Source organism: Pteropus medius, unplaced genomic scaffold (assembly GCF_902729225.1).
Source record: "Pteropus medius unplaced genomic scaffold, Ma_sr-lr_union100, whole genome shotgun sequence".
In the NCBI taxonomy this organism is placed as follows: domain Eukaryota; kingdom Metazoa; phylum Chordata; class Mammalia; order Chiroptera; family Pteropodidae; genus Pteropus; species Pteropus medius.
The window spans coordinates 16,956,666-16,981,814 of record NW_024340692.1 but is presented as its reverse complement, the minus strand read 5'-3'; the positions used below and the strand labels follow the sequence as shown (position 1 = coordinate 16,981,814).

General features: G+C 37.5%; 1 protein-coding gene across 2 annotated transcripts in view; it reads right to left on the bottom strand.

Annotated features, from left to right (window-relative positions):
- Nucleotides 1–24,652, bottom strand: part of CFAP95 (cilia and flagella associated protein 95) — a 63,920-nt gene extending 39,268 nt beyond the window's left edge. Inside the window, exons 1-2 of one of the 2 annotated variants that reach the window (XM_039837985.1) lie at nucleotides 24,435–24,652; nucleotides 3,067–3,175 (exon numbers count right to left, since the gene is read on the bottom strand). In XM_039837985.1, the coding sequence (XP_039693919.1) occupies nucleotides 3,067–3,175; nucleotides 24,435–24,577 (252 nt within the window). In that variant the 5' untranslated portion in view covers nucleotides 24,578–24,652. Of the gene's footprint in view, nucleotides 1–3,066; nucleotides 3,176–10,883; nucleotides 10,930–24,434 lie in introns of those variants that run through there. The other variant, XM_039838003.1, reaches the window with a different exon arrangement.
- Nucleotides 24,653–25,149: the final 497 nt, after the last annotated feature.

Genomic DNA, 25,149 nt, shown 5'->3' with positions numbered 1-25,149 from the left:
ATCTGTTTGATAAAGCTTCACTTGGCTTCAGAGTCCTCATCTATGCAATGTGGGTCACATGTGGTACCTGCCAGGAGAGCTGTCCAGAGGATAAAATGAGGTACTGTTCACATAACCGTCTTATTGAACTGATCCTATTTCATCAATAGTATGCATCACGAAGCAACTTTATTTTAATCAAGCTGTCTGTTCCATACCACATGGAAGGCTAGTTCTTTCCTTTGGCTTAATTGAAATTTTAAGCAAGTCCCATAGTTTTTTCTGGGCCATTCAATCTCAAGAAAGATTTCATTTTAGTTATGAAATTTTCCAGCCCAGTAAAGAAATCAAAACCTCTAACTGTATAAGATTCAAGGTTCTCATCTTTCCAGTTCAGTGCTGCTTTAGGCCTGGAAGCCTGAAGTGGGTCGGGCCTTGCTCCACTGCTGTTTCCCTTCCAGGCCTCTCTCTTCTACTTCCCCCAACCCACAGGTCCCTCCCAGGTCTGGCTGATGGGGAGAGATAGGGTGAAGAGGCATAGTGTTAACTGGCCCTTATTCTCTTGACCTCTGCTGGCAGCCCTGGGCTTGGAGGACATTCAAAATTGACTTCTCTCATGGGCCACACTTGTAATTATTTCTAGAGACTGTCTTACAAGGACCTTCAACTGCAGCTTGCTGGAAGCAGGCAAAGCTTTTCTTCCTGGTTGATTGTAATACCTCTTCCTCAGCCGTGGGTAGCTGGTGGGTCTCTCATGCTAGGTCTTTTTATCTTCTGCTCCTACCCTAGGTAGCCCTTTTAAGAATGCTCCAGCAAATTCTCTTCAATGGGTCCGCAGGTAAACACACATACTCATACACCCTGACCACCATCCCTGCTCCACAGGCTGCTTGTTCCCTCTCCCTCTCTGCTTTGCCAGACCAGGCAAGACCTCTCACCTTTAGGTTCTCAGGCATGTGTCATATACCTGGACCCTATGTCCTCTAAATTTGAGGACACACCTATTAATCTCTCTGACTGGTTCCCTTGAAATGTTTCTCAACTATGGAAGGAGGAACATGCAGCCCACAACTAAATAAACCGTCTTTCAACGCTGGTCTTCAAGAACATAACCACTCGTACTGGCCTAACCTAGTTTAGAATCTCTTACAGGTCCTGCTTAGACGGTCTAGTAACTTGCTTTAGGACATATGGTTCTTTCCAAATAGCAAGGGTGTCCTAGTATTTAGGCCTCTACCAAAACTCTGTTATAACAAGGAGACATATCCATCCTCCTGCCACATCAGCATCCACCTGATATATGAAGGTATGGAGGCTCTGTGCCTATATTCCCTCCCTTTTACACCTAGGATCTTGGGTGAGTCATTTAAAATCACTGCATCTAAGTTTAGAACTGGGATAGTATCTTTCCTGACAAATTTATAACTTTGTTGAAGGAGCAAGAAAAAAGGTGGATGAACGAGTGCTTTATATACAAAAAAATCTATAGAGAAAAATGTAACTTACTATTATATAAGAATATAATAGTAAGATAATAGTAAGATATGAGAATAGCAGTTTCATCTGAAATAGTAACCCTTGGTCTATTTTCCTTCCTATCTAATATATACTGTAAACCTAGTAGAGGAAGGACAAGATTTCAATGACCATGAACAAAAGTCATAGAGAAGTTTATGTCTTATTTATACAAGCTCCATTAAATCTGAGGCTTGACTACTATAATGCATAGAACATAAGAAACAAATGTTTGAGGTTCCTACACCTCATATTTCACTTCATCTCACTCCTCTAACAACACAGAGACCAAGAATATTTTCATTTAGGAATTTAAAAATGAATGTTTTTTAAGGGTCAAAGACTCTAAGGACATGCCAAGTAATTCTTGCCTTGCCTAAATTGTTCTTGTCCTGACCACAGCCCTGTGTTCAAGACAGAAAGGTTAAGCTAGATTTGGAGTAGTGGGGCAGGGTGACTATTGATTGAGTTGGGCATCAGACTTGAGAGCTCCATCATGTGCTGACTAATGACCAATGAGGAAGCTTGGTATAAAGGCAAGAGGGTAGGGTGGAAACTGAGGAAACCATCAGAATGCCCCTGAGATTTAAGCTATGGGGCAAGAGGGCAACTAAGCAGAGGCAAATAGAGATGCCAAGAGAGACTGGCCCAGGCCCTACTAAACTAATTTATTCCCATCACTCTGGAGAATGGAGCTTCTCCTAGATCCATTTCTAGTATAGAATTGTGGATCTTTCTAGGACTGCCCTATTTCAAAGTAGCTCAGTCTTTGGGGGCAGAATGTGATACAAACCCAGTCTTCTCAACACATTCATATATGCCTTTGTCAAATTATCAGTTCTTCAGGTCCCAAGGCCATCCTGTAAGGCTGAAGTGAGTCTTCAACTAGTCCCAAAGCTCTTAGCAAATTAGGACATAATTTGGAGGTCTTTGGAGAGTTGAATTCCTACCTCCTCCTGATTGGGAAGAAAACTAAATAGCCAAGTGGATCCAAGCATAGGAATTTGAATTATGCAATCAATATTCTTTTTGTAACTGGGTCATCCAAATGTTATGACGTTATTTTATATAATAGCATATTTTAATTACAATTCTACCATCTTAAGACAAGTACAAAAGACTTGAAATCAAAGACCTGTTCACTCTTCCATTCCCAAGCTGTATGATTTTAAGTTGCTTAACCTCTAGGAGTTTCTACCCATCTATAAAGTAGAAATAATAATACCTACTTCACAGGGTTATTGTGAAGGTTAAAAGAGACATCTAGCAAGATGCTGCAGCTGCAGCAACAGCATCCTAACAATAGTAATAATTTCTTGAGCACTTGCTATGAGCCAGGCACTGAGTTAAGCACTTTACTTGCTTTATCTCATTTAATTTTCCTGATGACTGTATGAAGTGTGTACATTGTACAGGTAAGGTTGCTGAAGCCCACAATGCCTAAGTCCTCTGCTTAGCAAAGTAGCTAAGAGCTAAGAGGCGTGGCACTGACAAAGTGCTCCTCCCTTTTACCTTTTCATTTTCACAAGGAAGAAGATTCCAGACTTAAAGAAATTAGTAGCAACTACTTACTGGGGGTTCATCAGTTCCAAGTCTCCGATATGTTGAATAACACAGTTTTTTTACTTTCTCAGGGCTCCCTATGTCATAATCTTTCGGATAAGCTTCTCTGTCATGGTGCCTTAAGAAAAAATTAAGAAATTGTTAAGAGATAAAGCTTATTTATCATGTATTGCTTTTAATTTTTTTGATTACAATGATGTTTTACTATATTTGTGACATTATTTCAATAATAAATTTACTGAATTTGTGACATATAACATATTTCCATCTCTTTTTGAGTAATGCTGAGACTACTTCCTAAAAACAACCTGGCACATGTGGTAAAACTAATAATAGCACAAAAACAAACCAAACACAGTAATTATTCAATGATTCCAATGAAGTGAATCTTATTTAATAATGATTACTTATCGAAAGTAAATTCTAAAATAAGACATGGTAATATCTTAGAAAGGCAACTTGCCGCTTATAAATTTTTTTCTATCATGAATTTTAATTATATTTTTTTTTGAAATGAGAGAAAGCAGCAGTATTTGTTCATATGAATTTATAACATGTGCTCTTGCTTCTAAAGAGGGTCTAAAGAAAATTGACAATTAACATAAGCTGGGAAAAAAAAAAAAACCCAGTTCTTAAAACATGTAGATGGAAGAGAAAAAAATATTCCAAACATCTTGACTAAAAGACTGGTTAGAATAATAATAAAAGTGGCATTTGGGGATAGGGAAGGGAAAAGGAGGTGAAGTAGCCTGCGACAGAAGTAGTTATTTTTCATAAAGCTTTCTTGGGTGAGATAAAGGAAGCAGAACCCAAGCACCCCTAAGAACGGGCCTTGCTATTAAGGCATATGGGGCTAAGATTGTGTAAGGGACACTGAGATACCCAAGAATCCATCTATCCATCTGTCCCTTCATGTGTATTTTTAAGTACCTACTGTATGCCAGGCATTTTGCTAGGTGCAAGGGATGCAATGGGGAGCAAGCCTAATGCTGTCCCTACCTTCAGTTGTTCACAGTGTGACAAGAGACACAACAAACAAGAAAAATATACAACATGCTGGGTGTGGTCACAGGGTTCTGGAAGCAGAACAACATCCATTCACCTGGATGGGGCACCCATCGTCCAAGTTAGGTGGCTCTTTAGGACCTGACCCTTCACTACCTCATCTTGGCCTCTGCACTGCATTCAGGTTGCACCCTTGCCTCCCCACCTCTGAGCATGGGAGCGGAGTTCTGCATACAACAAAGCAGCTAGGGAGCCGAGGGTGGAGTGGCAGAGTTCCAGCACTTGAGCCCTCTTGCCTTCCTCACATCAGAGCACTAAATTTCAAAACACTAAAAACATTTTGGTGCCATACCAGCCTCTTTTGAGACTCTGACAGGAAGCTCTCATTTAAGTCCTTAGCGGGGATATTGAACAATATCAAGAACCCGAAGTGTTAGAGTGAATAAGGCCATAGGTTTGAGTCATTGCTAAGCCAGGTGCTAGCTATGTGACCTTAGGCATGTTATTTAACCTTTCTGTGCTTCCATTTTCACATGTGTAAAATAAGAAATATATAAGAATTAAAATGAAAAAAAATAGAGGCAGAAGGTTCTTCAAGTACTGTAAAGCACCATAAACATCTACGTATACTGAATACTAATTGGGCTTCAAAAAATTCTGGTATACAAGAATTAAAACAATTTTTCCATTATTTAACTTAATTTTTTCCAAGCTCTCATTTTCCAGGTAGAAAAACCTTAACCTTGGTCAATTCTGGACTCCTTCCAGCTGTGAAGGGTTTGTGTGGTGCCGCAATGACAAGAATCTATCGTTGTCGTCTTTCCGTGGCGGCATCCCAGGAAACATCTTCATTCCCTTATGGTTTTCCATCGTGGTTTTCCCATTGTGAACCTATGCAGATCTCTGCTATTCTCTCCTGGTCCTGCCGCACAGATGCTTGTGTAGATTGGCACTGCGCCACAAGGGTGCCACTGTCTAGCCCACCAAAAATCTTCTTGTGTCCTACAAGAAGGCAAATAGCCCAGGGTTCCTGAAAACCCAGATGCTGTCCCTGGGCTCTTTGCCTGGCCCATCAAGCAGACGTGTGTTTCATATCCTCACCATACCAGAATTGGGGGACACACAGGAGCCCTGCCCTTCAACAGCTCCACAGACATTACCCAGAAAATAGAGGGCTAGGTAGTGATAGGTACCATCTACTCTAGAATTTCCACAGTCTTTATTCAAATTTGGGATCCTGGTCAAATCCACATATTGTCAACTTTTCTGGCCTCCTCCATCTTCAGTCCATGAACTCTTCTCCTACTGTGGTAGCCCTGCTCTTCATCTATTCTTCCAAATCTGTGGTGTCATCCTAAGGTCCAAACTTTTGAATCCCAAAGCCAAGAATATGGCTTTTGTTGCCTGCTAGGTAATTCTTTCCTGAGGCAATAAAATCAGAATATCTCCTTAAGAGCATAGCAATGAAGAACACCAGTTAACATTTCAATGTGTTATCCCCAGGGTGCACCTCTTTATTGGGCACTATAGGCACAGAGCCCAGGGCTCGTGATATTCTAATGGGCTGGGAGAGTATTTTAATTATTTTTAAATCAGAAAAAGAATATAATTTATCTAGGATTATATTCCACTTTATACCAACATAGTCATATACTGTCGTTTTTAACCTTTTTTTTCAATGGAGGGAGGGGCCCATAAAAGCAAAGATAATTAGTATCCATGAGAGTCGGATCGCAGCTCTGACTACCCCACCATGTATTTTAAGTTGTATTATAACCAGATTATTACAAAGGATACAGATATGTCTTTTTTTCTTATAGCAATCTCAGATAGCAGCCAAAAGCCCAACATTGAAAACTATAATGAAATGAATCTATAATGAAAATGTTTCTTTGGAGGACTGAGCTAATGTAACCGCCATTCCCTAAAGCCTGCAGGCCACCCGCAAAGGATGTGCCTGCAGTCTGCAGGCTATGAGAGATACCCAGCTGAAGATCTGCCCCAACATCTAAGAGGCTACCAGCCTAGCATATATAAACATACATGTTTAAAGTTTCTTAAATATATGTAGTAATATATAACATGAAATACACAAATTTTACTATATACTAAATAATTTTTATATTTTGTATTTTTAAATATAACATATTTACCATATACTACATGTATATTTATTGCATATAAAAATACAGTAAAAATGAGTAGGGTACCATAAAGGACATGGTGACCTAATTAATTTCCTGATTTTATATCAGGTGAACATCATGCCTCAATTTCCCCAAGATGAACTGAAAATCATATACCGAGGAAACAAACAAATCAATGGATTGAGAGGCTCAAGTGAAAAGTGACATATACATGCAAAATATTAGTGTGTAATAATATTGTGTCTGTCTACAAATGCTTTATTTGGGTATTTTTAATACTTTGTCAATACCAATGAACTTCAAAACATCTTTGTGAGATAAAAGTAATCAAGGTATAATAAATACATACTTTATATAGCCTTGTTCTCCTCGCTACCTACATTTATTTACAGTCACCGTACAACTTGCTATGACGTCATTTATTGCAATACAAATTTTTATGAGGAAAAAATGAATATAATAAAATAAAATTTACAATGTCTCTGGAAAAGTAACTTTCAAACTTTTTGATCACAGCCCCACCTTACCCACACTTACTCAACCCAAGAAACTGCCAGTGTAACAATCCGCCACTCCCAGATGCAACAACTAAATATGTCTGTTGTACCTGGGTGGGATGGGTGGGTTGTTACTGGCATCTAGTAGGTAAAGGCAAGTGATACTGCTAACACCCTACAGTGCACAGGACAGCCCCTACAACAAAGAAATATTGAACCTAACACGTCAATAGTGCTAAAGTTGAGAAAGCTCTAGAGAACGGTTGCATACCAGACTCTTAGGTCGATGGTTCCCAAACCTGAGTGTTTCATGTAGCAGCAAAACTTTCCCTCAAAATTTGTAGAACCAACATAAAATTGCCAACTTTTTGTCTTGACAGAAACGTTAAAAATAAAATAACCATCTATCGCCTTTAAGAAAAAGACTTCTAACACCAAAGATAAGTAAAAACAATCTGAGTCCCATAAAAGAAATAAATTTAGCTATACAAAAAATTTGCTACATTGTCTTTACAGCTTGTACATCACTTTGGATTAGTAAAATGGTCATTGTTGACCAGCACTGGTCTAATCTACAGACTGGCTTCCGCAGATATTAATTTGCCCAGACATGAATTTGACAGGAACTGGTCAGCAGTCAGTTCAAGGCCAAAGTAGCTTGAATATGACTGAATGAAGAGCTGTGTCTTTGATGCCAGGCATTCAAGTACAGGCTGACATTCTTGCTGGAAGGAGGGTTCACAGGGCTTCCTGCCAGCAGGGCTAGAATCTTTCTTAAAAAACAGCCTTGCTTCTGCTGAGAACCTTGCTCTATCAAGCCCAAAGCTGAATGCTTGGGCTCTATTTTCACATTAGAAATCTTTATGAAAGACATCGTAACTTATAACAGATGAAATTTGCTTTCGCTACTGTGTAAATAATAGTATAAATTGGAATAGAATTAGGAATAGGGAAAGGGCTGATTGAATGGGATCGGAGCCGCCAACAGTATAAAAAAGGAGCTTGGAATTCTGACCCTGTTGCCAAAAATGCCACTTAGATTGATGTAAAGAGGATCAAGGTCAATAGAATCTAGTAGGGCAAAGACAGTTTGAGTGGGTTATATTCTGGACCAATGCCCAACACATCCAGTTGACATAAAACTTCCTGCCACCAACTTTACAATCACCTCAACCCTGTAGATTGTGTTCTTCCTATCTCTTCAGGCCTAACATATTCCTAAGTCATGTCTTGTCAAGTGGACCTTCTGGGTCTATTTCTGGGGTCTTTTGGAAGCTTGAGTTTCCTACCGTAAGAATTGAATGATTCCACATCAAATCAGATCTGTAAGTCCCCTTTAAATAAATACATACAAGTCCTCACGTGAGGTGCAGGGCTGAACAACCATGAGTTCATAGCATACTCAGGCAGGGATCTTCAGCTTCCCTGAGGCTGCCCCAGCAGTCAGTGGAGGACAGGGTGGGGTTAGGCCATAGGATACTTCTCAAAAGAAAGGGCCCCAAGTTACACTCTAAGGTTCTTGTGGCCCCATGTCTATGCAGGGGAGGCAAAGTGAGAAGTTGCAAAGAAACCAATATCTTTATTACTGCTCTGTGTTTCACATTGTTTTATAACTATCCATTAATAAATCTGCCTTCTCATTAGCTAAGAGCTTCTTAGACACAGGGCTTATTTTCTATTCATCTTTGTGATCTCAATGCCTAGCATAGTCTAACATATTATAAATGCTTATTAAATCTTAAATGATTGATTGATTGAATGAATGTTCTTACAGTTTGTTACTGTCTTCTTAATATAAATGCTGAGAGCAACAGCTTTCAAACGTGTTCATAAAAATAACGAGTATCCCTGCTCACTCTGCAAAAGCACACAATAAAGAGGGAGTGATTATGCATATAGAGATGCTAGTCCTTTGCAGCAAAAACTTGTCTCAGGAGGAATTATAAATCTACTTGCTGAATGAGAAAACTGTCAACATACATATGCATAACATTGATTGCAAAGGGGTTTGAATCTGAGCAATATCTGACATGAGAACAATGAAAATCCAAGCTGAATTCTAGCTTCTGGTTTCTTGACAAGAGATACATTTTCTTTGTGAATTTCAAAGATGTTAAAAAATGTTTACTTAAGACTCCAGATGGCAGAATACATTAATTTTAAATTTTAGAATTATTAATTTATTTCACAACTACTCTTTCAGCCATTATACTCTCTGATGTAAATCTAACCCAAATGAGAACAGAAAGATACATTTTCTATTAGGTTTTATAATTATCCATCTAGGACTTTAAAGAAAATTACCCTCAAGAATCAGCTATATTTCCTGATACATTAGAGCACAAAACCAATAAAATCAAACACTGCAAAGAAATGTCTGGCAATCTTCTTTAAAGATTTCATAGACGATTGATTTACATGCTAAGGTAGTGTTATCTGGTGGTATAGTCATCAAACTGACAAATGAAGACTTTTAGATGAACTTGCAGAATCATAAGGAAAATCTTATGTCCTTGGGAGATACTGCGACATTTCCGAGTTATGAAGACAGATTTTGTTTTCAGTGTTTCTCATGGTGTATATGTTTTGTGCATCTATAACTATGAAATCACAGAATGTGAAGCCTAAACTGCACTCAAAAGAAAAACCATTTGATGGAGGCAGATAAATCAAGTCATTTTCTTCTCTCAACATATATTGAGTGGCATGTAAATAAGTCTCATCATTATTATGAATTTTCTTCACACACACACACACACACACACACACACACACAAAATCATCAAAAACAGAAGGCTCTGTAGAGAATATTGGGAAACCAAAGGAATTCTGCTGTTGGAGTCTATCCCTATCTTAACAGTTTAAACATTAAATAAATGTTCAGTCTGATTAACTGCCAAACACATGACTATGAAATCAACTGAAGAGACATATATTAAATAGGGTGATACTATAATTGATTATCCCACACTTTTAGAGGGAAATGAGGTACTAAGTGCACTTGTGGTGGTGAAAAGTTGGACTATTCTTGTCAAACGAGAATCAAAACTTTCTTATTCTATCTTCGGACAACTGGATCTCAATTATCTTCAAATCCTAGGATACTTCTTAGGATTTCTTTGATTCCCCCCTCTCCAGAAACAGCTTATACTGACTGATCAAAGAAACTCTATGTGATGGAAGAGTTGGACCAAAGAGATTCAACATTTTTAAAAATTTTATTAAATGTTTTGGGATGATATTGGTTAATAAGAGTATATAAGTTTCAAGTGTATAATTCTATAATACATCATTTATATATTGCATTATGTGTTCACTCCCAAAGTCAAGTCTCCTATTGCCACCATATGTTTGACCCCTTTTACCCTCTTTTACCTCCCCTCTTCCCCTCTGGTAACCACCATACTATTGCCTGTGTTTATTAGTTTTTTTGTTGTTTTGTTTGTTTTGTTTGTTTGTTGCTTTCTGTTTTATATGCCACATATGAGTGAAATCATATGGTCTTATTCTTTTCCACATGACTTATTTCACTGGGAAGATATGACACATGTGTACAATGGGATACTACTTCAGCCATAAGAAAAGATAAAATATTGCCTTTTGCAACAACATGAATGGATCTTGAGAGTCAGAATTTTTTAAGTGTATTATATATTAGTAATTATTGTAGTCTCAAGAATACCTTGACAGTATATCTGGCATGAGTGACATGAAGACCAGTTTGCCCCGCTCCAAAACAAAAAGCAAACATCTGATTACCTGTGTAAGCTCCTATCTCTATAGTCTTACTATTACTGGCTTAAATAATTTGAATTAATTACTCTAGAATAACATTGAAAGATTATATTACATGAGTTTAAGGCCCATTTTAATGCACACTTCCGTAAGTGCAGGAGCAACTGCATATTAAGTAAATAATACAAACTTCTTTGTTTTCAAAGCTAATCATTTCATTCACATTAGAAACAAATGAACAAGCCTTTCTTCATGAATAGAATCTAGAGTTAAAACAGACTTCCATTACAAACATAGCTACACTGTTGCAGGAAGTTATACTCGACAGATGCTCAGACAACTTTGTTAGAGGAAGGAAAATTTATTAGCCAGCGGAGCACCTGAGGCTTACCAGCACCAGAGCACAAGCTCACCTTGGTTAAATTTCTTACAGTTTACATACCTTTGTAGTGTCCATGCAAGAGACATGTGATTCCTTTGTCTGAGGTTTTAAGTACACCTCAGGACTCAGGATAGGGAGGAGGAGTTTCAGGTGGGGGGCTGCAAGGGAGAAGGAATTTCCAGACCACTGGTCTTATCTATTTACAGGTCGTCTGTCTTGTAGATGTTGCAAGAGTTTCCAGAAGGCCATTTAGAGATTTATAGGATGTGGCTAATCTACAACTGGCTTAGTGGTCATTTCTGCAAGCCCTTCCCTTTGCATTTTTCAGATGACTCCTCTCTTCTCTTAATACAAATAAGTATTTTTCCCTTTTCTTCCTAGAAATCACTCAAAAGAAGCAAAGGAAATGGAAAAAATAGTAAGAAAACAATTTTTGGCAAAATCAGAAGTTATAATCTCCAGATTACATCATGTGCAAGGGCTACCACAAGCAGCTAAGATCCTCTCTAAGACAACTAGAAGAAATGGAGATAAGAGGTATTAGCAGGAAATCTCAATAATGAGATTGCCAGAGGTGGGAACTCTCACAATACCAACCAAACTACATTTCTGTGATTATGCAGATAAACTCTTTCACAGAACACAATGGAAAATGCTAGATAAAAAAAATATATGTATTTTAATTCCAACACATTAAAAGTATTTAAGAGCAGAAAATCCAGGGGAAATTTCTAGGGCAGTTTTGGATGAAAGCCTGTAAACAGTGGGATAAGTAGCACCCCCAAATACCAAATCTGCTGATGCTCTCAGGGTGTTTGCCGACATTGTACAAGGGCAATGGCTTCAGGGCTAGAGAAACAAAAGTCTAGTCCTAGAGCCCACATGGGAGGGAGTTTCACAAGAAAGTCTTTCATAGATCATATACATTGTGCTCCCCAATACTATTTCTCCTTCTTTCCTGGGAATGCAAGAGGTTAAAATTCCCAGATCCCATGCAGTTAGTGGGGCCTTTTGCCTAATTCTGGCCAATAAAATAAATATGAGCAGAAACGATAATGTGCTCTTTCTGGGCTAAGACAGTGAAAGCTCCTGTACAATTCTTAACTCTTTCTTCCCCTGCCAGAGCAATTGACTTTCTGGATGATGGAGCCTCAGTTGGCCTGTATCCCAGAGCAGCAGTCTCCGACCTTTTTGGCACCAAGGACCCGTGCTCCTATGAGAATCTAATGCCTGATGATCTGAGGTGGAGCAGTGATGCTAGCGCTGGGGAGCGGCTGCGAATACAGATGAAGCTTCACCTGCCACTCACCTCCTGCTGTGTGGCCCAGTTTCTAACAGGCCATGGACCTGTATGGTCCACAGCCTGGGAGTTGGGGACCCCTGTCCAGAGCATCTCTGTGGAGTCATGCCCACCCACCACTAAAAAACTATAGCAGACTTTGTGTGAGCAGGAAATAAACCTTTATGTATTAAGCCACTGAGAGTTTTTAGAGCTATTTGTTATTAAGCCTAGCTTACTCTAACATAGAAATTAGTACTGGAAATGGGGTTGGTGCTATCTTAATAAAATCTAAAATATATGGCATTGGCGAAAGGCCAGGCAGAACAGGAAATTGGAAACTGATTTCACAGGCTGGAAAGACCAAACATTTGATAGCCATAGTAGGTGAAGAGTCAAATCATGTACCTAGTGAGAACGGGAAAGAGTTGGAAAACAGTTCTGTGTGTGAATTGCTATTGACAACTGATTTTGCCAAAGTATTTTAAAAAGGGAGAGTGAGAGAGATAAATTCAGAAACTGGCTGGTTGACAAGATAAAGGGAAATGAGAGAATCCAGAAATTTGGATCCTTGAAATTTTAGAAGAGCCAACAAACTTTAGGTCTCATACAGTAAGAGAGAAAACTGAGAAAGACTTTTTTGAGCAGAGTTCCATTAAAGCTCATGCTTACAGCAAGGTTCATCCTATTGCCAGAGCTTCCCAGTGAATCAAGTTACATTAGAGCAGATATCAGCTTAAGGAGTTGGCCAAATGGAAATTCCCAGAGTTTCCGATTTCTGTAATTATAACAGTCTCAAAGTGACATTTAAAATGTTATGAGCAGAAAAAGTAAAGAAATACAACGAGTCTGAGAAGTTTGTCTAGAAAGAATTGAGAGTGAGGTTACTAACAGTTGGAATTAATTGGATTCAAACAAATAGGAAACTAAGTTTTAAGAGCCATCCTTCCAAAAGAACCAGGAGTTTGCATTTTAAAATCCTTTATCTGTTCCACATTTAAAATATCTTTTGGCCCCCTAACTTCTGCAAACAGAAAATGAACTGAGAAAGCCATACAACCCACAGGAGGGTATATTCTATAACACCCTTTGCAGGTGTGGTCAATGAGAATAATCTTTTCTATTATTAATAATCTTTTCTATTCTAGAAAAGATCACATGGACAGAGCCAAGAGCCACAGAGAGAAACAGGAAGGAAAGAGAAGCCACTGCCAGACCGCAGAATAAGGATCTAGTCAAAGAACATTCCTGACAGCAGCGTAGGGTTCCCTAACAAAGTTTGCCTGACAGAATTTAAGAATGTCTGTGGACAAATGACAGTCCTGTCACCTCCATCCTTCCTCTTTCTAAGCAAGAGTACTTACTGAAGTTATCTTGTCCCTGCCCCATCATTGTATATTGTTGCTTTATAGGTTTTTGAACAAAGGAGAGGCCACAGCTAGATTTAGTAGAGAGACCATACGGCATAACATGTGGAGATTTTGGACTTTTGACCTGTGACTGGATGGAATCTGGGTCATATTCCTTAATTAACTGGGCGAACATAGTCTGCATGTGGGAAGAGTGAGACCAAAATGTGGTGACCTGCCTAAAGGATACATCTTCAAGTGCACATGGAACTTGCATAGAAATTAAGAAAAAAATATTTCGATCTGTTTAAAAGATACAAATAGCAATGCAATAATCCATAATATTCATAATAATCCAGAAATCCATACACATTTTTAAAGAAATCTGTCTTCAGTCTGGAAATATTTAAATACTTTATCAAACAACTCTTAAATTAAAGATCAATATAAACTTAAATTGCTGAATTTCTCAAAAATTTCAATAAATAGAAATGCCACTTATAAGAATCCTTAGAGTATAGATAAAGCAGTACTTAGAGAAAAATTTAAATCTTCTAAGTACTTATATCAATAAAATGAAACAATAAATAAATAAAATATCTAATTCAAAAACAGAAAAAGAATAAGCAAGCCAAAAGAAATCAGAATGATAGACTGATACAAGATAAAAGCAGAATAAAATGAATTAGAAGACAGAACAAATGAGTGAGTAAACAAAAGAGGTAAACCCCTATCTGAAAAATCAAGAAAAAAAGGGCAGAGATAAAAAAAAGTAGAGAGATATAATATCCATACAAAGGAATATTATCAGGCAATTAAAATAAATGAAGTACTCATACATACTACGATATGGATGAACATTATATTATGCCAAGTAAAAGAAGCCGGCCACATAGGATCACATGTTATCATATATTACACAATTTCACCCATATGAAATGTCTAGTATAGCCAAATCTACAGAGACAGAAAGTAGATTAGTGGTTGTTTAGGGCTGAACAACTGGGGGAATTTGGGGGCAATAGCTAAAAGAAACAGCACTTCTTTTGGGGTTAATGAAAATGTCCTAAAATCAATTGTGTTGATGGGTGTATAACTCTACTAAAAGCCAATACACTTTAAAAGGGTGATTTGTATGACATGTGAACTGTATCTTAATAAAGCTGTTAAAAATAGGATATAACCACTCACTATGCTGTACAATTGAAACTGGTATATTATTGTATGCCAACTATAATTGAAAAAAAAACTCATTGAATTATATAATGTAAATACAAGCAACTAATTGTCTATTATATTTCAATGAAGGCCCCCTCCAAAAGGATATAACCATCAAAATAGAAGAAAAAATTTTTAAATAATGAGACTACTTTCCCTAACTCTATGCAAATATATTTGGAATGCTACATGACTTGCGAACTTTCTAAGAAACAATTTACCAAAATTGTCCCCAGTAGAAACAAAAGTCTAAACAGACAACTTCCAAAGAAAAAATGGAGGAAGTTGTCAAAGAAAAAAGAGTTACCCCCCTCAAAATAGTACTAGGCCCAGATGGTTTTATTGAGGGAGGAAATATCTTACTTGTGCCTGAACGTCTAGCAGGACATTTGGCGTGCCATGACCTGCTCACTTGTCAGGGGTACACAGGCATGGGTACCCATAGTGGATCACATTACATTCACTACACTAACTTTAACATAAGTGTAAACTAACTGGAGGTATAGCGTTTCTAAATGATTTTTATTTATTATAGGATTGTTTAAAATACAAAAAAAATCCAATAAAAATCATACCATCTATCTAGACTAAATTTTTCTAATAATTCCCATAATATACATAATGCCATTTATTTATGGCAAAGAATTTAATCTCTTTTTATAGAGAGTGTTAGGAAGAATATTTTGAAATTATAATGTATGAATGACTTATCAAAAATGCCCACACATATTTTCAAACATTCTGGGGAAAAGGATAGTAAAGCTCTCAGTTAAAAACTAATACGACACCTTTATTCTTAATATGAATCCTAGGAGCTAAGACAACCTCCTCTAGAAAACTTTGCCTGGTCCAACAGACCTAAGTGTGTCTCTTGAATGTTCTCAGAGCTCCCTGCTTACCCTAATCCTAGCACATATCATAGTGCATAGTGATTGTCCTGTTAGCTTTCCTCACTTCTGTCTCACTGTAATCGTGACCCCCTAGGGCAGGGAGGATGTCTTGCTCACTGTCAAATCCGAGACCCAGCAATGATTCAATAATTTCTTTATAACAAATACTATTCAGAAAAGAGTTCTTTCTTTAGCACAAAGTTATTAAAATTGATTTTATATTGTATTTTATTTTATTCTTTTGTAAAAGCTCAATTAATATTTCTGGCTTCTGGCTGAGCATCTGTGTTTTTCCAAGTGTTTAAAAACTTGTGACAAGTCATTCATATATTTTAATTTCAAAACACTCTTCCTAACACTTTCTACAAAAGGAGACTAAATTCTTTGCAACAAATAAATAACATTATATTAATTATTCCATTGATTAAACCTGGAACAATCTGATTGGGAATCTAACATCTTAAAAAAGAAACAATTTTTCTGCCAATTAATTTTTTTGTTAATGCATCAAAACTCAGTTAAATCAAAATAAAATACACTGTATGACTAATAACAATTAAAATGAATTTGTATTTCAAGTAGAATAAAGGAAATAGTAATAAAAAATTAGTGTCTATCGAAAAACAGTAACATAATGATCAAATTTATTCAGAACTGACTTTTCTGAAGCATCACAAAGATCTGTTCATCTAATCTCTACACAAGATTTCTGTTTCCTGCTCATTACATCTAAGGCCAATTTTTAAAAAACTGAATTGGGTTGATATTTGTTTGGGGTATGGGTGGTAGGGGTGGGTGGAATGTAGTTTGAAGTCAAAATAACAGCAAATGTAGAAAATCCTCAATATATTAATGGGTTGTATTCTAAATTTTTGCTATAAAATTGAGTCTTTGAAATTTGGAATTCATTCTCCACTGTAGTAGCGATTAGTTCTATAGTAGATATTGTAGATATCTATAGGCTAAGATGGAATATAGCAGGTATGTATAGGATTGCCAGCCTAGCTCTTCTTTCTCCTGGATTGATCCACTTTGTCCTATAGCTATTGGAGAGCTACCGTATTTCTGTCTAACCTTGCCCAGTGAGATGAGCCCAAGCAGATATCTGGCCCAAGAATGGATATCTGACCTGGAATTTTTGGATTCAGAACTGAAAATACCTTAAAACCAACCTTTCTTTGTGGGATAAAGATGCCAGGTATAAATTCCAGAACTGCAGCAGCCATTTTCCCATAGTTTTCAATGATAAGATGAAGCAAACACACAGAGGAGAAAGCAAAAATGAAGCATGATCTGGGTGCATTTGCATTCCTTGCTCAAGCTATTCCTAAGGTCGAGCTGCACCCCTGCTCTCTTATCTGGTAATCAGCCATTTATGAAAATCATGAGCTAATTTAATCTCTTGCTTTTCTTAGGCTATTGCAAGCTGAATATGTAGCTTGCAACCAAAAGACTGACCAGCACACACAGAAAATGGTAGCACTAGGGTGACTTCCCATGCCAACTCAGAAAAATTTATCTAACAATACTAGTTCTGGTGCTATCAAAAATCTGAAGTCTGAGTATCCTGGTATTCATAGGCTAAACTTCTTCTTATCAAAATGTCACTAAGCCCCATCTTCTTACATCCCACTACAAACCTCACACCCTTAACTAGGAAGGGATCATCAGTGTGGTAAGATAGGGAAAGCTTGATGCAAAAGTACTTGTGACTGTCTGTGAAGGAAAAAATACAGGAGAATTACAATGAGGAGGGGGCTTTAGTGGCTCCTGTGGTCCTGGTAAGAAATGGTCCCAAGTGTAGGGGTTTGGTTCAGGCAGAGGTACTTGTATACAGAAATAATCTTTCCTAATCCAAGTGCACCCACATGCAGAAGTACCTGTCCTGGAATACTCTGCCTTACAAGGGTTCACCTTGCAAGCAAAATTGTTTTATTTTGGCCAATCTCAGTTAATTTGAGCAAAACCTCACACAAACGTCAAAGTACAGCAATTCTGTAATCATACATATTCAAAATAATAATTTGAATGGAACTTTATAAAAGAAAATAGCATTGAAAGAAAAATGTAGTCGGGGGCAAAAGAATGCAGAATCTCTTGGATTTCATCTTGAAAAACAAAAAATAAGGCATGTCTTCTCCAAAACTACTACATTCAAAAGCATTTGTGGGTATGTGCGTATGTTGAGGAATAAGAACGTAGGACTAGATTAAAAATAACCGTGGCGTAGGATCTACCATTATAGAACACAGACAGAATGAAAGGGTGGTTAAACCAAATGAATGTGAATAGCAACATCCTTTTTATCCAACATAAACTAGCAATTAAAAAGATATTTTAAAAAGACTCACAATAAACCGTGAAGAATGACTCAGACTCTGAAAGAGATGAAGTATTGTGTCTAAATTCTGATCATTTAGAGAATGTTTGCTTCAAGGGAAAGATATAGAAAATGATATTAATTTTTTAAAGTAACTTTATTCTTATTATGAAAATAATACATGTTCATTGTGGAAAATGTAAAAGTGGCAAAGAGAAAAAAGAAAAGGACAGATAATCTATAAATCTACCATTCAGCAGTAAATATTTTGCATTAATGGTGAATAACCTTTCAGTCTCTTTTCAATGCATATAGACATATTTTTTAACAAAAGAATGTTACACACTGCCTTTTTTTGCTCACTTATAGCGAGGTTATCTTTTAAATCTTAATCTTTGTACTGTTTTGCTTAACTCTTTAAAATAACATTTGCTCTGATAAACCAGAGGCATCCACATTTGCCTTGGGAAGATTTAGGATGGTTGTGCTGGGAATATGAAGAAAAATAACGTGTTGCTGATTAACTTCTAACAACATGGACTTTTTCCATGTTGGCCTGGGGAAGGACAAGCCTGACATGGGGATCTGTAGTGTCAGCAAGAGCCAAAGTGGAACTGAGTCCATAAGCAGAGATATCAGGTCCTCAACAAACCAAGTGGATTAGTTACAAATTCATCAGCGGAGGGCACACAAGTTGAATAAAGGATGAGGTGAGGAAGAACAAGGCCCTACACATAGATCCGAAGCCCTCACTCTCTCACCATCAAAGTATCACATAACTTCAGTTCCTCATACATAAACAGATGCTACTGGGGGAAGTAGAGCATGGAGGAGGAAAGAGAAAAAGTGGGCACTGTTCTGAAAGAGACTATTTCAATCTAATTCGAAGAGTCAGAGATATCCTTTAATTGGCATGTTTGAATTTTTCTCTAGTGACCGATAGTTGAAAAGCCATAAGGATCAGTTTTAGAAAATAAATTTTATATATGCATCTCAGTTGTATGGAAATTTCTATTCTACTACCCACTAGATAGTGAATATATTTCCACGTCTTTGGTCTACTATTACATTATCTTAAATCGTCACATGATATTATAATTTAGATTTTTTTAAAGTATGAGTTAAGAAAAAAAGTTCTCTTTAAAAAGTAAATATCATTTGTCCCTATATTAACTCAAAATCTCCTTATTACTTGTCAATCCCTCATAAGTCATGCATTACAACTAGGAAGAGAACAGCTTAGCTCTCATTTTAAATTCTTTACCATTCTAATTGCAAGTCTAATGCATTATACCTCTCTAAGTTCACTTATACAGGGGTGACCAAGCATGTTTTGATGTCATTCTATTGAATGAGGATTATGGCTGTGAGAATCAACTCTGGTTTTATTATGGATAATAAAATGTTAATGCTATCCTGTAGTCTTTTACCTCAGCACCTTTTTAAAGTGTAAAATAGAGGGCCCCAGCCTGCATTACCTTTTAGGTTTCTGTGTGTGTTCTTTCTACTCCCTCATTTGTTCATTTCTTTGATCAACTGAGCATCCACTCTGTTCTTACCCCTTGTTTTGAGGCTTGCTCTTCTCACTTCTCATTATTGACCCAAAAAAAGCCCCTTTAAAGTCCCTTCTGTCCCTGCTGCAGGTTCTATGCTGTGTACATGGAAACCACATTATCAAACTTATAAATAAGAGTTAATAAGTTTTTGATTAAGAGCCTGAGTTATTAAAGGTAGAAGGATGGAAGGGGAAATCTTTACAGGTTTTAACCAAGAGGCAGGCTACAGCATGTGGTTACTAAAGGGCTTTCTTGTTTTTTTTTTGTTCTTTGTTTTGTTTTGCCTTTTTAGCCTGTTTTTTTTTAGTATGTTTTGGAGATATGAAGAGATGGGATTGCTGGCTAAAGAAGATCTATATTACTCTAGCTTTGTCCTTAGTGATGTGAAGAACTCTAAAAGCTTCCAAGTTAGGCCTCAAAAAAGTTGCTGATTAAATACAGGAAGAATGGATACAGCAAATTAGAAAAGTCATCTCTATTTTCTATTTAAGTACACTAATAATGTCTTGGTACCTTGAAACGGGGTTCTCCTGTGAATGTAGAATACCTTAAATACATATGAACAACCTGTTCAGACAACACAATAGGGTGTAAGTCTGAAGGGTGTCACCAAAAGCTCTTTATTTCTCCTGCCCAAATGATTTTCTATAAAAATCTTTAAAACTATGACATTCCCTACCCCACAAATATCACATTTTATTTTGCTCCCCTTTTCTTCTTTCTCTTTTTGTTTTCTTCCTATTATGTGATGGGGTAGGAAGAGTGTAAAATGCCCAGGCTCTTTAAGTTAGGGCTTAGGCAGAAGAGAAAAGTAATTAAAATTTACAAATACATAAAATTAACCTGAGCCCTTAAAACTCTGTTATCATGGAGACCAGAGCACAAACTATCTTCATGAAGATTCAAGTGGATTTTATATTTTGCTTTAAGTTATTATCACTTATTACTGGATGTTGACTTGGCCAAGGAAGGGATGAGTAAAAGTAAGTAAGTAAGTAAGTAAGTAAGTAAGTAAGTAAGTAAGTAATAAAATATAAGAACTAGCCTCCTACCAGATAATTTATTAATTAGGGTTAGGGTTATGATTAGGATTAGGGGTAAGGTTTTAGGGTTAGAGTTAGGGTTAAGGGCAAATATAGTTGTTCTGGTTCTTAGTATTCCATTATTCCAGCAAGTGAAAAGATATCCCAAGAGAAAAATTTCCTTCAACTCAAATTTCTGATGTAATCACTTGATGATATAGCTTCATAAATGCTATAAAAATGAATAAAGAAAGATAATCTCTATAAAAGGCCTCTCTCGCTCAGAAGCATAAAGGTGTGATGCAGGTGATATGGTTCTTTATCCATCACTCTAGCTATAAGGAAGCTATGGATCTTAGGCAATGTCTTATTTCAGTAATGGACCAGAGATATCTCTAACAACCATTCTGGGTATATTATTCTATCATGTTTGCTATAAACAACTGTTTTAAATATGTCTAGTAAAGTCAAACAGATTTGCATTTCATGCCATGTAAACAGAAACACAGGAATCCTCCAAATGTTTAAACTATATAAGCAGAGGTAAGTCAGAATTTCTCCTAGTCACCAATTCTTTTTCAAACCCATAGTTATAATCACTTAATTGAGCAAATATTCAATTTATAGGCCACCCAAATGGTGTAGTAGAGATAGCAGGTGTTCATCAATTAAAGAAAAAATCACTAGTAAAAGATTAAAATTCAATTAAAGTTTTAATATGTAATACAGTAAGTCAACAGAAGCAAACAATTATGACCAGAATGCATAAAAAACAAAATAGGCAATGACATTATTCATTTGAAAGTTTATACAATTTGAACTTTATGCAGTTTTTTTTTTAAGACATATCTTGGTGAGTGGTTGTATATGAAAGAAAAACAAGAATGCCAGCAGCATAGCCAGCTCAGACAAATACAAATGTTTCTCACATTTTACAATTGATTCCCATTATTCGAGAGTATGATCTATAAAGTTGTCATAAACAATTAACACATATTGAACCGTTGCTCCTAGAAGAAATATAGGATTAGGTTCCTGTGAGCCTCTGAACACATTTTCATCAACCAATGAATACATAACCTTGTTTTATGTGTGTTTATATTTAAAGACACCTTATTTAACATATTGTTGAATCATTAACTTTGAACTCACAGCTAACAGCTGTGTAACTCATGCCTGAATGAAGCTTAGGTAACACAAATTTTCTCTACATCACAGCCTTCTTGCACTTAAGAATATTAGACAGCACTTCACTACTACGTTTTAGGACCATTTTTACAATGCAATCACCAGCAAAAAGCACAAAAATGCACAAAAAAAAAAAAAAAAAAGCAGCACTAATAGACTTTGAAAATAATACTTGTTCACAGTATGAGCGCTGAAATGAAGACAGCATGTATAACTGTCTGATCTCAACTAGAAATGTGTTTGCCTTTCTGCACATGTCCGTAAATGAAGTGCTGCAAGTATTGATTTGGGGTTACAAATAAATTTTAGCAAGTAGACGAATTTGCAAATACACAACCCACAAATAATGAGAATCAACTGTATTTGCCATCTATAGAGAACTACTTTTATTTCCTTTTGACGCTGCTTCTTACTATTCAATTGTACTTGCCTGTTCTCTTTTCCTATGAAGCTCCTTTTCTTCCTTTTAAATCCTTCTCAGGAAATCACACACACACACACACACACACACACACACACACACAAACCCCTCCCCTCCCCATTCCCTTTGCCTCTTATACTCATCTCTATTTTGCACAAACCAGATTATTGACATTCTCTTTTACTGGCCTAGGAAATTCCTTGAAGTCAATAACCATGTTCTATATACATATATAACCATTATTATGATTACTCTGTGTCAGGCTGTATGTTAAAAGGTGTTTCACATACAATACCTTGTTTAATCTTATAATAATCCTCTTGTCCCCATTTTACAGTTTCAAAAACAGAGGCCCAGATCAGTCATGTCACTTGCCATACACAAGCTGCAGAGCTGGTGTTCAAATCTAGAGCCCAAGCTTTTAACCATTAAGTTATCCTAAAGAAATAGTATTAGGTACCACATATTATTGACTGCTTATTATGTGCCAGGCATGGTGCTAAATGGTGAGATAATTTACACAAATTATTTCATTGAATCCCCTTTATCCCTCTCTGTGTCTCCAACACATAGTAAAGTGTGTGACACACAAACGTTAGTTGGATTAAACTTATTTCTTCCTGCTCCCAAACCTTCTTTCTAAAACCAAGCATGAGAACTTTCTACATTTCCAGCAGCGGCCAGAATGACTTTCAGTGTTACACCGCCCTTCTCTCCAACCAAGTTCCTCACCTCCTTCTAATTTACGTTCTTCTGTGGTTTTGCTATTGATGTCGGCAATGCTCACAAGGCAACTTTCAAAGCAATGGAGAAAAGAACAGAAGCATGATCCACTTGAAAAAGATCTTTCTCTTTAACAATAATTTCTAGTAGTAATTTATATTATGACATGAATCCTTATGGAGTAACAGAATCATGGAAGAGCTAAGTGTTTTGCTTGAGAGCCCATGAGGCAAGTCTTATATGAGGCTAAAGGATTTTCTATTTCCCAATATAGCTTTGGATTTCAAATCTATATAATCTCTCATGCTGAATTCAAAATAGTCAGTTTTAGGGATGAGAAGAAAAGTAAGGGAGTAGGCTAGTGGGAAAGTAGGCTGTAGAAAGTTTACAAGAAACTGTAGAGCTCACATAAATAAATGGGATTAAGGAGGCCTTAACCTTAGGGATAGAGTCAAAATCATTCATCATCTTTCAATGACAAAAGATTAAAGTCCACAAGATTTGAGATGTCTTCTCGTTTCTCTCTTTCTGTCCTCTTCCCCAGAATACTCTAAATACTCCAAAAGTAACTATTGTCAACAGCATAGCTAGCAAAATTGACCCAAAGGACAGAATACTAATTGCCCTAAAAGTTCCCATTTTTCTCCCAGTTATATGTCATGGTTTTGATATTAGTTAGTGCAATATTTAATAAAACAAGAGAATCTCTAAGTGAATTCCAAGTCCAAGGTTTAAAGCAGAGGAAGTAAAGCAAATGCCTTAGGGCCCAGGTAAGAACGTGTAGGAGTTAAGTTACCAGAGAGAACTCTCATCTTGAGCAGCCAATGCTCAGCTCCAGCACATTCGTAATTGCCAGGAGGAATAAAATCCTCTATTGCCAGGCCTTCCAACTTTTCAACAAAAGACATAATCCTTGATTTTTATGCGTGATCTTCTGATTTTATATGTGAGCAATTAATTTAAAAGGAAAAATGAAATGAAAACACAGTGCATGCCAAAAACTGTTGGCCTTACCCAGTGAGAAATACCAGTTTGCAATCTTTGACCAGAAAGTCCTAGTAGCCTAAGGGGTGTTTAGAGACTTCTTTCAAATTATTCAGTGTGCCTCACTGAACTCAAGAAAAGGCAGTCTTGGAGGCCATCCTCTGAAAAACACCACCCTCCTGCTGCGGCCTAGGTCTCCTAATGGACCCTGTCTTTTATGAGTACTTATCCCAGAAATGTGATTTCCAGGCTCTGAAAACACCCTCCAGAATATCCTGCGTGTGGGTGATCTATGACCTCTGGTGGCTAGGAAGCTGGCTGCAGCAGGTCTCAGTTCTGGGGAGCTACTCTTGAGGGGCTCTCCTGTGCCCTCCCCATTTCTCCAACTTGCACTTCTACCCTCTCCATCTCTCTTTTGAAGATGTTTCCCTTTCTTTTCTCCCTCTCCTCTGCTCTCCCAGTTCTCTCTCGTTTTTCTTTTTCACCTCTTCCTTCTTTCCCCTATTTCTCTGCTCCTTTCCTCTATTCTCATTCTTCTTCTGTTTATTCTCTCCTCGCCACCCCGTCCTCTCTCTGTTACTCTCCTTTCCCATCTTCCCTTTTTCTCCCCTTCTCCCCCTCCCAGCAAAGGGAAACGGGGAAATTTGGAGAACTTACTCACCAGGAATACACCAACACCGGCTTCGAGTATATCTTGTGATGGGAGCGGAGGGTCAGAGAGCCCTTGCGCTCCAGCAAATCCGTAGGTCCGAGCTCATACTGGTATTGCCTACTGCTGCACAAATCCTGGCTGGAGCCGTCCATGGCTATCCTCGAGGTACAGACCTCAGAGGATTTCCCTCTTCACCTGTTCAGCCCAGCGCCGACGTCTACCAAGACTCGGCGTCTCTCATCTCCTAAGCAACCTGGGGCGGGGTCAATGGAGGGGCGGATCCCTCAAACCTAATAACCTTGGTTTCCTAGACAGTGCTGCTGCTGATTCGAAGGAAACTGCATTTCCCAGAATGCAATGCAGGGAGCGTTCAGACTTCGTAGCAGGAGGGAGAGATATCTGCATCTTGGGACCTGTAGTTTCGCCCGCCCACCGGCCTCATGTCTGGAGCCGCTGGGCGCAGAGTTGAGGGGTAGTCGCTGGTCAGTTAAGGGCAATGAGACCTGAGCCGGGAGAGGGGTCTGTTCCCGCTACCCTTGCTAAGGTTCTTACCATCCATCATCTGCTGCCACCACACCTTCTGCTTGCAAGTTTGACTAAAAGGGAGCAAGAGAACACCCATCAAGTTATCTCATTTCTATCTATATAGCTTTAATAAGAAGAAAGAGGAGGAGCGGAATCACTCTGCAAATCAGCTAAAAAGCCTGAGGATGAAAAGGTCTGG